This window comes from Drosophila ananassae (genome assembly GCF_017639315.1).
Source record: "Drosophila ananassae strain 14024-0371.13 chromosome 4 unlocalized genomic scaffold, ASM1763931v2 tig00000245, whole genome shotgun sequence".
Classification (NCBI taxonomy): Eukaryota; Metazoa; Arthropoda; class Insecta; order Diptera; family Drosophilidae; genus Drosophila; species Drosophila ananassae.
In genome coordinates, this window is record NW_025319049.1 from 291,869 (window position 1) to 308,083 (window position 16,215).

At 32.3% G+C, this 16,215-nt stretch overlaps 1 protein-coding gene and 1 long non-coding RNA gene across 3 annotated transcripts; both read right to left on the reverse strand.

Moving 5' to 3' along the window:
* Positions 1 to 388: 388 nt before the first annotated feature.
* Positions 389 to 2,154, reverse strand: LOC123258128 (phosphoribosylformylglycinamidine cyclo-ligase-like). Of its 2 annotated transcripts, XM_044718010.1 has the most exons (3): positions 2,134 to 2,154; positions 1,797 to 2,074; positions 389 to 1,703 (listed from the first exon to the last, which is right to left on the reverse strand). In XM_044718010.1, exon 3 carries the CDS (start codon positions 1,697 to 1,699, stop codon positions 662 to 664), a length of 1,038 nt encoding a protein of 345 aa, XP_044573945.1. In that variant the 5' UTR covers positions 1,700 to 1,703; positions 1,797 to 2,074; positions 2,134 to 2,154; the 3' UTR covers positions 389 to 661. The 2 variants fall into 2 exon arrangements, with proteins under 2 accessions (XP_044573945.1, XP_044573944.1); XM_044718009.1 differs by having other exon boundaries at positions 1,797 to 2,153.
* Positions 2,155 to 2,373: 219 nt separating this feature from the next.
* Positions 2,374 to 3,894, reverse strand: LOC123258129. Its single transcript, XR_006507973.1, has 2 exons — positions 3,655 to 3,894; positions 2,374 to 3,378 (listed from the first exon to the last, which is right to left on the reverse strand). It is a non-coding gene; the product is annotated as an uncharacterized LOC123258129 (long non-coding RNA).
* Positions 3,895 to 16,215: the final 12,321 nt, after the last annotated feature.

Sequence of the window (16,215 nt, forward strand, 5' to 3'; positions counted from 1 at the left end):
ACTCATCAACTGTTATACAGCACTTTAAAGATGATGTTACAGCATTCAATAAGGAAAAATATGAAATTATTGAGAGCAAAGGAATAATTAATAATCATATTAGTGCTTTTATCATGGAAAAGCTTGAGAAAGCAGAAATTAGCACACACTTTATAAAAACTCTAAACGAAAGAGAACAGCTAGTCAAAAAACTCAAGATAATACCTCTTGAGGTAGTAGTTAGAAATGTCGCAGCTGGCAGCTTTTGCAAACGTTTTAATATCAAAGAAGGTGAGAGGCTTGCATCTCCTATAATCGATTTTTTTTACAAAAATGATGACCTAGCCGACCCAATGGTAAGTGAAAATCACATACTGTATTTTGATTGGCTATCTAGCAAAGAAATGGATGAAGTTAAAACTACAACTTTAAAAATCAACGAAATATTAGTTCACCTATTTTCAAATGCAAGTATATATTTAGTTGATCTCAAGTTAGAATTTGGCAGATTAATAAATGACAGTACTAAAATCGTTTTAGCTGATGAAATTAGCCCTGATAACTGCAGATTATGGGATAAAAATACTTATAAAAAGCTAGATAAAGATGTCTTTCGTTTGAATTTAGGAGATTTAAAGGAAGCATACCTAGAAGTTGCAAAAAGACTGTCAGTAAAGTTAGGTTAACTAAATACTACTCTATCAAGTGGAGGGTTACATGCCTCATCAAGTTTTCCAATAATTTCAATTTTTTCTCCACGTTTTTGGAAATGATTTTTCACGTTTTGCATATTCTCAGAACTTACGATCAATACCATACCAATACCACAATTAAATGTTTTTAGCATTTCTTTCTTCTCTATTTTACCCTCCTTTGTTAGCCATAAAAATATATCTGGCCATTTCCAGGAATTAATGTCTATGTTTGCAAATAAGTTTTTTGGAAGAATTCGCGGAATATTGTCTACCAAACCACCACCCGTGATGTGCGCAATACCTTTTACTTGTGACATGATAGGCAGCAAAGAATCAACATATATTTTTGTTGGTTCAAGTAGTATTTCACTCCAAGATTTATTATTCCATAGAGATGTATCGTTATAATTTATACCTAAGCTTTTGAAAACATGGCGCACTAAAGAAAACCCATTTGAGTGAATTCCACTTGACTCTAAGCCAACTATATAATCACCTGCTTTCATCATACTACAGTTTGGAAGAATTTGCTTTCGATCAACTACACCAACCACAAACCCTGCAAGGTCATAGTGATTATTACCATACATTCCAGGCATTTCTGCAGTTTCCCCACCAACCAATGCTATTTTAGCTTGCTTGCACCCCTCTGCAATGCCCTTAACCACAGATAATAAAACATCTTTGGTCAAAACGCCTGTTGCAAAGTAATCAAGGAAAAACAAAGGCGTTGCTCCTTGTGCAAGTAAGTCATTTACACACATTGCAACTAAATCTATACCTATAGTATCATGTTTATTCACTTCTTGAGCTATCAACAGTTTCGTACCTACTCCATCAGTTGAGGAAACGAGTACTGGATGGTCATACTTCTTACTTAGTGCAGCAAAATCAAATAACGCAGAAAATGAACCTATTTCGCTGATTACTTCTTCTCTAGTAGTTTCTTGAGCAATAGGCTTGACTTCTTTTATTAACTTATTATATAGTTCAATATCTATTCCTGATCTGGTATAAGTATTCATAATCCTTTTATAAATTTTAAAATTGTTAATACTATATTAATGCCTTGATATAAAAAGTGCAACGAAACTTTCTCTTAATTGACTATTATATACTTACCAATATAGGGTAACTTAAATCATTTATAATTATCCAATGAACGAAAATACCAAAAACATACTGTTAATAACGGAACTGCTATCAGGACGGCTGCTTCATGACTTTGCTAACTCTATGAATGGAATAACGTTTGGCGTAGAAGAGCTTGAAGTAATAGATAAGAATGATGCTGATGCGCAGAAGGAAGCGTTGTTGTTTCTTAAAGAAAGCTCCGATGATTTAATATATAAACATAAAGTTATGAAGCAGGCATATTCTTCTTCAATGGATAATTATAGCTTTGATAAGACCAAATCTAATATCGAAAATTATTTATTAAAAAAAAAGTAAAGCTTACGTGGAAAATAGACGTATACTCTGCAAAAAATAAGGAAGATTTAATTGAAAAGATAAATAAGATAATTTCTAATATGGTGCTAACTATAGCCAGTGCAGTGGCGGAAGTTGAACTAGTATCTGTTTTACTGAGTCAAACAGAAGATAAAATGCTATTAACTATAAAAATTCTAAATGAACACAAACCAATAAGCAAATCATTAGTAGACAAATTAATCAAAAAAAATGACACTAATTTAAATACAAAAGATATTAATATCTATATGACCTCTTTATTATTAGAGTACTATAACACTGAAATGCATTATACTTGCGAAAATAATTTGCTGGAAATAGGTTTAACTATAACTTGAGTTGCATATTTGGTTATTACAACTTTTTCTTCGTGTCAAGGCATTCCCCGACAAGGGGTACCAAATCTAATTTTTGTAATCACTTAAGTCTAGTACTATTTTATTAATGTAGCGCTCATTTGCATCTTTGATGATAAACTTCATACCATTTTTATATTTAATGACTTCATCTACAGAAGGCACTTTACCAGCAATCGAAAGAATCAAACCACCAAGTGTAACATAGTCTTCTTCAGGGTCACGTAATTCTATTTTTAGATCCTCTTCTATATCTTTTATAAGAGCCCTTGCTGATACTTCAAACTTATTTTGAGACAATTCAGTAATGGTATATTCTGAATTTATTTCGTTTTCACTATCAATGTTTGGTATTAGTTCCTCTATAAGATCAGTCATTGAAATTAAACCATCAGTTCCACCATATTCATCCAATACGATAGCTAAGCATGATTTAGAAGAGTTCATCCTAACAAAAAGATTAGTTGTCTTCATCGAGGGTGGAACAAATATTACGCTTTGTATAATATGTTTCAGATTAAAATTTTTATCCCTATTAAAAATAACATCTTTTACATAAAAAAAGCCTATTACGTTATCAAAGTTATTTTTATAAATTGGTATTTTAGTGTGGCAAGTGTTTTTTATCTTCTTTATTATTTCACGCTCGCTTGACTCAATGTCTACTGCGCATATCTCTGTACGTGGAGTCATTATATCCATTATACCACAATCGCGGAATTTTAATAGACCATTAAATATATTAAGGTCTGGCAGATCTTTCATTAATGCCTCAGTCGCACACTTTTTCAACACAGAAGCTTTTTTGAAAAGGAAGAGAAAAATTCTATATGCTATTTTTTCTACTAAGGTTCTTTTTTTACTCAATTTATTCCCTGTAATGGCAAAAACGTTTTCAGATTAGATTTATCAAGAAAACTGTTATTAAATGTTTAATAAGCATGTGAATAATGTCAAATTAATTTGTGAATTATTTGTTGATATAAAATACCAACAATTGATCAACAACTTTTTCAACAACATATACATAGTTGTGTAACAATGCATGATGGTAAAGTATTTTCCATAAAAGAAAATTACTGACACTCTAAACACCTTACTTATACACATAAATCATAACAGAAAATCAATAATATACGAAAGTTACTCACATATTTATCCACAAGTTGAACAACGCCAATTTTTACTGAATTTTAAGTTAGTAACAAGTTATTGATAGAACTATTATTATTACTATACTTTAATATACAAAAGAATAAATAGAATAGATTGGAAAGCGGCAAAACAACAATAGCGAAAATTATTAAGAGAAATGAGCCGGGTGGAAGAGTGCCTATCTGGCTAATGCGTCAGGCTGGCAGGTCTCTTCCTGAGTACCGCAAAGCAGTAGAAAATATGAATAATTTTATGGAGATATGCTACAACACAGATTTAGTGACAGAATTGACGTTACAGCCGGTGACAAGATTTGACATGGATGCGGCGATAATTTTTTCAGACATTTTAATAATAGCTGATGTTTTGGGTTGTGACGTGAATTTCGTACGCGGTGTAGGTCCAATAATAAAACCCGTGGAAAGTCCTAAGGAATTGAAGGGTCCACAAGAAATTGAAACTAAAACCTTACCAATTCTAAACGCTATAAAAAAAGTCAGAAGCCAATTACCAAAAGAAAAATCTCTCATAGGATTTGCTGGTGGACCATGGACAGTAGCCTCATACATCATAGAAGGTGGGAGCAGCAAAACTTTTTCCAAAGTATTAAATTTTTATCCTTCGTGTTTGAAGGAAATAATTGAACGAATAACGGAAGTAACGATTATTTATCTAATTAAACAGATAGAATTTGGAGCAGATGTTATTCAGCTATTTGACAGTAATGCTGGTGCGTTATCGGAACCATTGTTTAAAGAATATGTTATCGAACCAACAAAGAGAATTATCTTGGCAATAAAGGATAGATTTTCTGATTTTCCAATAATAGGTTTTCCAAGGTCTGCTGGAAATCTTTATAAAGATTACTGCGAACAAACAGGTGTATCTGCAGTAAGTATAGATTATAATGTTCCAATAAAATGGGCGAAAGCGAATCTAAACATCCCTCTACAAGGAAACCTTGATCCTAATCTTTTAGCCTATAATAAAACGGAAGCAATCAAAGAAGCAAAACGTATAATAGATTGCTTTAGAGATTTACCCTTCATATTTAATCTCGGACATGGAGTACTCCCTGATACTCCAGTTGAAAATATTGCTGCGTTGGTAAACCTGGTAAAAAGCTACTAATACAATACACAAAATTCCTAGCTTTTTTGTTGTACGGGGTTTATCATTTAAATTTAGCTTCAGTAAAATATGTCAGACCTTGCAAAAAGAATGTTCCTAATAAAACCATCACCTACGATTGCTGTAACTGATAAGGCAAATAAGTTGAAAAATGAAGGAAAAAAGATCTGTGTTTTAGCTGCAGGAGAACCGGATTTTGATACTCCAGATCATATAAAAAAAGCAGCTATTCAAGCAATAAGTGAAGGTAAGACTAAATATACTGCTGTTGATGGAACGCGTGAGCTGAAAGAAGCAATAATTAATAAGTTAAGAAAGGATAATAACCTCGAGTACACGCTTAACCAAATCTGTGTTGGTACAGGTGCTAAGCAGGTGTTATTCAATTTGTTCATGGCAACAATTAACTCTGGAGATGAAGTTATTATTCCAGCTCCTTATTGGGTTTCATATGTTGATATGGTAAGTCTTTTTGGCGGCTTGCCAGTTGTAGTAGAATGCAAACAAAATTTTAAACTGACAGCGGAATTATTGAAAAGCAGGATAACTAAAAAAACTAAATGGTTAATTCTTAACTCACCGAACAACCCTGCAGGAGCTGTGTACACATGTGATGAATTGAAAGACATAGCACAAATATTGCTTGAATATCCACATATGAATGTCGTTACAGATGATATTTATGAGCATATAATATACGACGAAAAGTTTTTTACTATCGCTCAGGTTGAGCCGAAGCTTTATGATAGAGTTTTTGTAGTCAATGGAGTATCAAAAGCCTATGCAATGACAGGCTGGAGAATAGGGTATATTGCAGGTAGAAGTGATGTGGTAAAAGCTATCTCTACGCTGCAGTCTCAAAGCACTTCTAATCCAAATTCGATAGCACAAGCAGCAGCAGCAGCAGCATTAAACGGTGATCATAGTTTTTTGAAAGAAAGAACAAGGATTTTTAAGAGTCGTAGAGATTTTATGGTGAAAGAGCTAAATTCTGCCCCGGGATTATCAGCGTCTGTTCCACAAGGTGCGTTTTATTTATTTGTCTCATGTGAAGGATTGCTCAGTAAAAGCACAAAAAGTGGTAAGATAATAAATAATGATTTAGATTTTACTGAATACTTACTGGGAGATCATTTGGTTGCTGTGGTTCCAGGAATTGCATTTGGTCTAGAAAATTTTATCAGAATTTCTTATGCAACCTCTCAGGAACAATTAGAAATTGGATGTGATAGTATTACTAAAGCGTGCCAGGAGTTAAAATGAAATAGACTATCCATAAGTTGTATATTTTGCCATACTTCGCCAAGGTTATTTTGAATGTTCTAACTTGTGTTTTTCTATGGAAGGCATTTTTATTGATTGAGCAAGTGTCTTTCTAATATTGAATTCCTCATTTTTTTCATTTTGTTGCAGTAAGTTAATGTTATTTATTTTATTTACTAAATCTTTCCCCTTTTCCAGAGTCTTTAAATCACTTTCGTTAATGTGATGTTCATTGTAAAATTCTGCAACAATTTCTTGTATCTTGAAAAAAGCATCTAGTGTTTTTAAGCTTAAGCATTAGGTGGAGAAGGGAAGAACTCTGGAAGATTCCTTAGATATAAAATCTGTAGAAAAGAAAAGAGTTCCCTTCTCAAAAGTAGAGGCTGGACGGTATCGTAGAAAGGCCTAAATGGTTCTAATTCTGTATTCACAAGGTAAGCCTTACTTTTCATTTTTAATAGTAGTATATGGAGTTATATATGATCAACAACTTTTTAGGTATAGATGTTTCAAAAGAACGCTTTGATGTTTCTCTCTCATTCATAAGTAAAAAAGGAAAGCGTGAAACTAGGAAAAGGAAATTTAAAAATGATGATACTGGGTTTCAAGGTCTACTGAACTTTCTACAAAAACATAACGTAGAAGAAGTAAAAGCTTGCATGGAATCCACTGGTTGTTATAGCGAAGCTTTGGCTGAGTTCCTCCACAACGCTGGATATTTCGTTAGTGTTGTAAACCCAGCTTGCATAAGATTTTATGCAAAAAGTAAGCTTACACGACAAAAGAATGACCAGACTGATGCAGAGATTATTGCAGATTATTGTCAAAGACAGGAACCTTCTCGTTGGACACCACCTTCTCCTGAAAAGAAAAAATTAAAACATCTTTATCGTTGCTCAAATGCGTTAAAGGATGAGTTAACATTAGCAAATAATCATTTAGAAAAGAAAGAGAGACTGCCTAAAGAAGTTGCAAATGCTTGGGAAGACCTTGCAATGAACATAGAGCAAAAAATAGAAACAATAAAAAACTCCATACGCGAACTATTAAAACAACACAAAGAATTGTTGGAAGATTTTCAACTCCTATTAACTATTCCAGGAATAGGAGAGGAAACAGCAATAGCTATTTTAGCTGAAATTCCTGGTATAAAAGCCTTTATAAATGCTAGGCAATTGGCAGCATATGCTGGAACTATACCACAAAATATAACATCAGGCTCATCCGTACATGCCAAGCCCAGATTAAGTAAAACCGGTTCACGAACATTACGTAAAGCAATGTACTTTCTGCTATAGCAGCTAAAAAGCATAATCCTATCATTATGGCTTCTTGCGAAAGATTAAAAGAGAAAGGCAAGCATGCTATGGCCATAGTTGGTGCTGCAATGCGTAAGTTACTTCATATAGTTTTTGGTGTTTTAAGTTCAAAAAAGGCCTTTGATCCAGATCATATCAAGAACTATAGGGCTAAAAGGTTAACTGAAGGTTTAGTACTTTAAAATCAAAAAATGCTTCTAATTCATCTTATGTAAAATGGCATCTTACACAAATTTATTGAATGTTGTTGGTTAGTGGATATGTTGATAAGTAAATTTCTGCTGTTTTATATGTAACTAATTTACTTATCAACATATCCACTAACTATAATCTGTATACTGCTACACAGTTGGAAGTATTTTTTGATTTTATTATGCAATTTGGAGAATTTTTATGACTTTTTTGTTGACTAACAAGACGGTATCTTTTTTCTACTTAGTTTGGGTTATGCAAGAAGTCTAATGAAGTGAAAATAAATTTATTTACCAAAATAGAGTTGCCTTGGTCTACAGATCTTAGTTTCTTTATCATTTATCATTTCATACCACTGAGTAACCCAACCAGTGGTTCTTGCAAGTGCAAAAATAGGTGTGAACATATTTGAGGGAATATCGATAGCATTCATTATTATACCTGAGTAAAAATCAACATTTGGATATAACTTACGCACAATAAAATATTCATCCTTTAAAGCTATTTCTTCAAGTTTTTTTGCAATTTTAAGCAGTTCATTATTTTGTTCTAGTTTACTTAGAACCTCATGGCAAGCGCCTTTCAATATACGCGCGCGCGGATCATAATTTTTATAAACACGATGTCCAAATCCCATCAATTTAAATGGATCTTTATCATCTTTAGCTTTTTTCGATGAATTTATCTATATCTCCACTTTGCTCTATCTCTTTTAGCATATTTATAACTGCCTCATTAGCTCCACCATGTGCTGGTCCCCAAAGTGTAGCAACTCCTGCAGAGAGGCTTGCAAACAGATTAGAACCAGCCGATCCCACCAATCTGACAGCCGCCGTAGAAGCATTCTGTTCATGATCAGCATGGAGAGTAAATATTTTATCCAGAGCTTTTGCAAAAAGGGCGCTTTTATCATTATCAACAGCATCGCCAAATATCATCTTTAAGAAATTTTCACTGTAACTTAATTCATTGTTAGCATTTATGAATTCCTGATTGTTGTTATGCCTACAAATCATTGCAATAATTGTGGAAACTTGCGCTATTGCAGAAATTCCAAAATCTAGGTCTTCACCATTGACATTGTTGCCATGCTTTTCATGATAAGATGCTGACAAACTTGCAAAACATGCAACTAAGATTGACATAGGGTGAGCAGTTTTTGGAAATGCTTTAATTACATTTGTAACTTGCTCTGATACTTTGGATGATTCTTGTATTTTGAGAAGAAATTTTTTGTGTTGCTCTGAACTGGGTAATTCACCATAGAGCAATAAATAAATCACAGCAGTAAAATTATTATTCTCTGCCAAATCAGCTATATTATGTCCCCTATATTTAAGAACTCCTTCATCTCCATCAATGAATGTAATTGTAGAAGAGCATGAAGCTGTAGAAACAAACCCTGGATCGTAAGTGAATAATCCTGTCATCTTATATAAATCCTTGATATTTAACACATCAGGACCTGTTGTTCCGCTTAATACAGGTAGCTCGATTTTTAATCCATTACTTAGTTCTAATAGCACTTTTTTATCCATCACTTAAGCTACTTAAATTTTATACAGAATATACAAACTGAGGAGTATATATTCATACAGTTAACTTTACATTAACCGTATTAAGCGGTCATCAATGCTTTTACTTTTGCATTTAAGCGACTTATTTTACGCGCAGCAGTATTCCTATGAATAACACCTTTATTCACACACTTGTGTAAATTAGATTCAGCATTCCGAAATGCCAGAACAACATTTTCTTTGTCGCCAGACTTGATTATATCAACCAATTTTCTAATAGAGGTGCGAGTTTTACTTTTCCGCATCTTATTTATTAAAGTGCGCTTTGCTATTACCTTTATCATTTTTTTAGCACTCTTATGATTTGCCATATATTAATACCTAAAATACTGTACTTTTCTTTTAATTATAAAGTTTTTTTGTTAATTTGCAATATCAGTTTTTCCTATGGTTAATCTACTGCTTCTCTCTTCAATAATTTTTTCTAAACTTTGCAAGAATTCATTTTTGTTTAACCCAGGATATATTGGGGGCAATATTTCTATTACTGCCTTTCCGGGATTCTTTCTCAGAGAAAGTATGCTTTTTGGCCAAAACAAACCAGTGTTTAAAGCAACCGGTAACACAGGAACAGATAATACGCTATATAAAGCAGCAATACCTGGTTGATATTTTATATTTTGGTTTATAGTTGTTCTTGTACCTTCAGGAAATATTATTATGCTTCTATTTTCTTTTATACGCATTTTTGCTAGTTTGACTATATGGCGTATAGAACTGATACCATCTGAACGGTTAATAAAAATCATTTTCAGCGCTATAAGATGCAAACCAATGAATGGAATCCATTTCAATTCACGTTTTAAAATAAAAACCGCTTTTCTAAATAGTAGTATAAAAATAAATGTTTCAAATGGAGATTGGTGTTTAGATGCAATGATAAAAGGTTGCTTAGGGATGTTTTCCATTCCCCTCACTTCATATTTAATGCCACATAATAAACGCAGCATGAATAATACAACTCTCACCGAACAGACGAGGAAAATGGTTATTACACACTCAGAAAAGAAAATTACAGGGAGAGTAATGAAAGTATAGAATACCTCCCATAATATAAGAAAGAAATTAAACAATAAACTTGAAATCACAAACTCACATAAATTTATTTAAATTTAACTTTATTACAAATTAAAAACAATAAATTTAATTATTGATCATCTGAGTAATAGGATGCGAATCAGCTAATTTGTCCTTTAACTTTTCGTTAGCAATATGAGTATATATTTGTGTTGTAGAAAGGTTAGTATGGCCAAGAACTTTCTGTATCAACACAATATTTGCTCCGCTATTTAGTAGATGGGTAGCAAAAGAATGCCTAATCACGTGTGGAGAGATCTTATTTTCATCAATATTGCATTTTCTTGCCAACTCCTTCATTAATTGACCGACCCTCTGCCTTGTAATTGGTTTATTAGGTTTATCACCTGGGAATAGCCAATCGGATTCCTTTTCTTTAGAGATCAGATTATCACGAACTGATAAATAATTTCTAAGGCTCTGCAATGCTTGTTCATTAAAAAGAATTTGCCTCTCTCTACCACTTTTTCCTTTTATTATTATATAGCATTCTTTGTTATTACTGTTTATTAAATGTGACACTTCACATAATTTCATACTAATTAGTTCAGAAACACGCATTCCAGAAGAGTAAAGGATATCTAAAATCGCACATAGCCTTTTACTGCTTATCTCTTTATTCGATTCGCTTGCTGATTTTCTCACTGTGTCCATTAGCAAAAATATTTCTTCGACACTTAAATACTTAGGCAAAGGACGAGAAACTTTTGGATTCTTTAATTCAGCATCATTAGCCGGCGCTGGATTAAAATCTATTATTCCGTCATTAAATAGACACTTGTAAAAATTTTTCATAGCGGATATTTTTCTTGATATAGAGCTACTTTTATATTTTTTTTGTGTACATAAAGATTTCACATAATCTTTAATATTGGTTTTGTTTACACCAACCAAGGTAGTGCCGCTTTCCAATAAAAATTCTTCAAACTGGTGTAAATCCGAACGATAACTTTCCAGAGTATTTTGTGCAGCGAACCTCTCTGAAGCTAAAGCATCTATGTAATATGTTATGTAAAGATTTTCTTTTTTATTTTGCGACTGTTTATTTTTCATTATCAGTTCCTATATTTATTTCTTTGGCTATAATTTGATTAGAAGTGTTCCCTGTGTTTCTTATGAGAAAATATGAGACAAATAAAGCATTTATCAATAGAGTGAACATCACAAACTTTTGCTTTAACCTTTTTCTTAAATTTAATCTTACTCTTATCATAGTTAAATTATAACGTTAAATCTATAAAAAACACCTTATAAAGTGAGCTCTACTATAAATATAGAATACTTCTTAGCTGTATCTATCTATATTTATTATAACATAACATTGATTATAATTCTAACATGGACAGATAGAGATTCCAATTACGTTAGTGTTATGGGTGTTAATAAATTTTTAATATACACCTTTACAAAAGAAGAAATCAAATGGCATCTTTTTTTAATAAAGTGCTAATAAAAGGAACGGTCACATTTGACCCTATAGATTCATTATCTATCTTTTCTATAATTTTATCAATGCTATAGAAAGAACGTTCTATTCTTGCTAAAATATAATTAATCACTTTTAAATCAATTTTTAACTGTTTATCTGAAAATCGTTTTATTAGCATAATTCTTAATAATTCTCGCTTGCAGGCAAAATTTTTACGCTGATAGTTGATAATATTCGAGAACTTAAATCTCTTAGTTTGAAGTTAAGCTTTTTTGGTGAAATTGAAGAAGTGATTAGCAGCCTCTTGTCGTTTTCTTTCATGTAATTGTAACAATGTAATAACATTGCTTCATCTTTAATGTTTTGTACGTCTTCTAAAATAAAAGCATCGCTATACCTAATCTCGCTTACGAAGTTATTCACATTGATAAAGATTGCATCGTTTATTGATTGCCAAATATGAGCAAGATGAGTTTTACGGAGCTTTTAGGTCCAAAAAGAATCAGACATTTCCAAGATAAATCATTAACTACCGAATTATATACGTGCTTATTTTCATCTAAGATGATGTAATTTTGCCGGCTATAATCAGCTTGATTGTTGTTAAATAAATTTAATTGCACGTTGAACCTCTTACGTAACCTCTTTCTGGTAGTAATTTTTGCGCAGAAATTTACTTACGCTCCTCAAATGTGTCAGGTATTCTGGGCTCATTTCTCTCTTACCATAAATTGATTATGCAAAAGGTCTGTTAGCCGTTTTTATAAAGCTCACTTTTAAAATATTTATTGATTGCATATTCTACTGATACATTGAACATTGCTATTATTGGAATAAAAGTAATATACCTGTAAATCCAAAATATGAAGCGCATATAGTAATTCCCAGAATAATTACAGTTGGATGTATATGAACTTTTTTTCTATTAATAAAGGAACTAATATATTTGAATCTATTAATTGTCCAACACCAAATAATAGCAAAACGGCAGCACTTTCAAACCATCCACTAAATTGAGTGATGGCGCTCAAAAACCCAATAATGGTATATAATAATGGCCCTACGTAAGGTATGAACGTTAACATTCCTGATAAAATTCCAATAACAATAGAGTGTTCCAATCGATTATGCTCAGACTCACAGAGTAAAAGACCATCATGACAATACATACATTTACCTGCCCCTTTAGATAATTAGATATAATGAAATCCACTTTGGAAAAATAATCTGCAATTTTTCCTCTGTAAGGAATAGGGATTAATTTACTAGCTTTTTCTATAATTAAAGGCCAATCACGTAATATATAGAAAAACACTACAGGAGTAATCACCATTAATGATACCGTGTTAAAGCTTGAACTTAACACTTGGATATAAAGTTACTAGCAATATCAAGAGCATTCATGAAATAAGATACATAGTTGCTGTAATTTTCTGCTAGATTTTTAGATAAATGATCAAATAAGCTATCCTCGATTTTTATATTAAGAAATTCTAATACAGAGGGATTACTTTAAGCTTTAATGAAGGCACTTTACTCACTAAGAAATTTAATATTGAAGTAATTTGAACATATATAATAGGTAAAACAAATGTTATGACTAGTATAAAAGCTATTAATAAAATAAGTATTATAAAAATTACAGAACATGAACGCGGTATTCTATACTTTTCAACTTAACTACTAGCGGATTAAACAAATATGCAATAACAACAGATATTAACATGGAAAAATCATAGGACGCATCAGGACTAACATCCCTATTATAAAAAGCAGTATAAAACAAATAGTTATATGACGTTTTTGCATGCTTTTAGCATAGCTAATTTACTGAAAAATATACAGTTTATTGTAAATACTGTCTATTCATTGTTTTATCAATTTTATTAAGTATTAGATCAGTCAAATTTTCACCCAATTCCCAACTAGATAAAACTCCGTTATGTGGATCATCTTCACACCTTTTCGAATTAACAGTCTTGATCAATTTTCCACGTAGCAATACATCATTTTCTATTGCGTGCGCCAATTGTGCAGGCTGTGGTACTAAGTAATCTTCTTTGCTATTAATAACTATTATTGGCGTAATCAATTTTCCTTCATCTCGCAACTTTCGTATATCGTTTACTAAATCAAAATCTAGATCTAAAGCCTTTAGCAATTTTTTAAAATGGATGGGGGCAACATACTTAAAATTTTTGCTTGAGGGATCGGAAAATGCTCTATTGCTGTATGAAAAGAGCTGAAAGTGCTAGTAAAAATAACACCTCCAAGTTTAACGTTTTTGTCTGCAAAGTGCTTCAAAACTGCCGATGCAACTGCTCCTCCAAAGGAATGGCCAAAAAGTATAATGTTTTCAGGCCTCACACCCTTGTCCATTAATTATTGATTTCTTCTATCGAGGGCTTAAGCAAACTTTGATCTCTATTTATAAAGGGAATAAAAATAAGCATTAAGGATAAAAAAATGCAAGTTAGAGCAGCTAAGCTTGCTAAACCAACTACTCCAGCTGTTATGGGGCTTATAAGTAGTAATATTGCAATGGGCGCTGATACAGATGCCACGAGGAACAAAAAGCTAACTGCAGCATAAGTTATGTAGTTCTGAAATGCGCTTGGATATTTATGTGCATGGTTATTATTTGATCCATTTAAACCTTGTACATAATTGTGAGCACTTTTATAGTTATCCCCTATTCCATGAAAGAATATAAGGTGTATCTCATTTTCCTTATTACACTTAGTAATGTGCATTCTAGCATCATATTATATCTTAATTAAAATAATACACTCTTTTTTTAAAACTGTAAATAACCTGTTACTATACACTTACGCTGAAAATGATAAATATGCACACTAACAGACTTAAGAAATACAAAATAGCAGCATTAATAGTTGCAGCAGGAGTAGGCAGTAGATGCAGTTCTACGATTCCTAAGCAGTATACAGAACTTGTAGGTAAATCTGTTTTATTTCATACAATTAAAAGATTTCTGACTAACCAATATATAGATCACATAAGAATAGCAATTAATAGAGACCATGAAAACTTCTATGAGAAAGCTATATCACTAATTACAGACACTAAATTACTAAGTCCAATATATGGAGGAGAAAACAGGCAAAGTTCAGTTAAACTAGGGCTTGAAAGCTTACAAAAAGTTAACCCAGATTTTGTAGTTATACACGATGCTTGTAGGCCTTTTGTGTCAAATGTTCTGATAGATAATTTGGCTCAGTCCATGATTAATGATCAATATACAGGAGTAGTTCCAGCAATAGATGTTGAAGATACTATGTCATTGGTAAGTAATAATTTCATTGAATCTACAATTTCAAGGGAAAAACTTAGAGCCATACAAACTCCTCAAATTTTTAACTTTAAAGAACTATTATCATGTCACCAATCAACCAAAGAATTTACTGATGATTCATCGCTAATGATAGAGCACAAAAAGCGCGTTGTGATTATTAAAGGTGAAAAAAGCAATTTTAAGTTAACCACAAAAGAAGATATCAATATGGCAAAACTCCTTTTTGAAGAGCCAAAATTTCGTGTCGGAACCGGTTATGATATACATAAGTTCATTAAAGTTCAAAATGGTGCTGAAAGCTTTATAAAAATTTGCGGTGTGAAAATTGAACACAACATGGCAATAGAAGCGCACTCTGATGGTGATGTTGCAATACATGCAATCGTTGATGCAATACTCGGAGCACTGGGATATGGCGACATAGGAGAGCACTTTCCTCCTAGTTCCTCTGAATGGAAAGATTGCAATTCATCTCACTTTCTTGACTTTGCTGCTAAAAAAGCAAAAGAAAAAGGGTACAGCGTGTCTAATTTAGATATTACTATAGTTTGTGAAGAGCCTAAAATATCGCCTTACAAAGTAGAAATGAAGAAATTCATATCAAAAGCATTAGAAATTGATGATGAATTTGTAAATATCAAAGCAACCACTGCAGAGAAATTAGGTTATATTGGAAGAAATGAAGGAATAGCAGTGCATGCTTCTGTGTTATTGCATACAAACTTTTATTGGAAATAGAAACGAAAAAACTTACTTGACACCCTTCGCCAGCCCCCTTATCATGAAACTGAAGCTATTTATTTATCTTCTCTGTACAGATTAAATGACAAAAAAACTCAACGTATTTGGCGTCTCATGTTTAATTTTTTGCACTATGTGCACCTTATGTCTTTATCAAATTTCTAGCTATACAAGCTAAAATGCGCTTATAAAGCATTTAAAACATCAAAAAACGCCAACTTAAAAAATGGATAGTGAGTAATTAGCTACCCTAGGTTTTCTTTGCCTTTTTTTCTGTTTAGTAAATTTCTTAATGTTTATAATTTAGATTAGTTGCGGCTTAAAAGCAGATGAATCGCGGTTATTAAACGTTTAGAATAAAAAAAACGCCATACTTGAAAGTATAATGTAAGTAACTAGCCAACCACGGGGCTTCTTTTGCCTTTTTTTTCGTTTGGTAAATTTCTTAAACATTTATGGCTAAACGACAACCGTCATCCCGCTACGTGTTAGCGGGATCTAGAGATACCGCGGCG

What these genes read in the sequence shown, in the direction of transcription:
- LOC123258128 (XM_044718010.1), bottom strand. Translation starts at nt 1,699, where the DNA reads ATGAATACTTATACCAGATCAGGAATAGATATTGAACTATATAATAAG.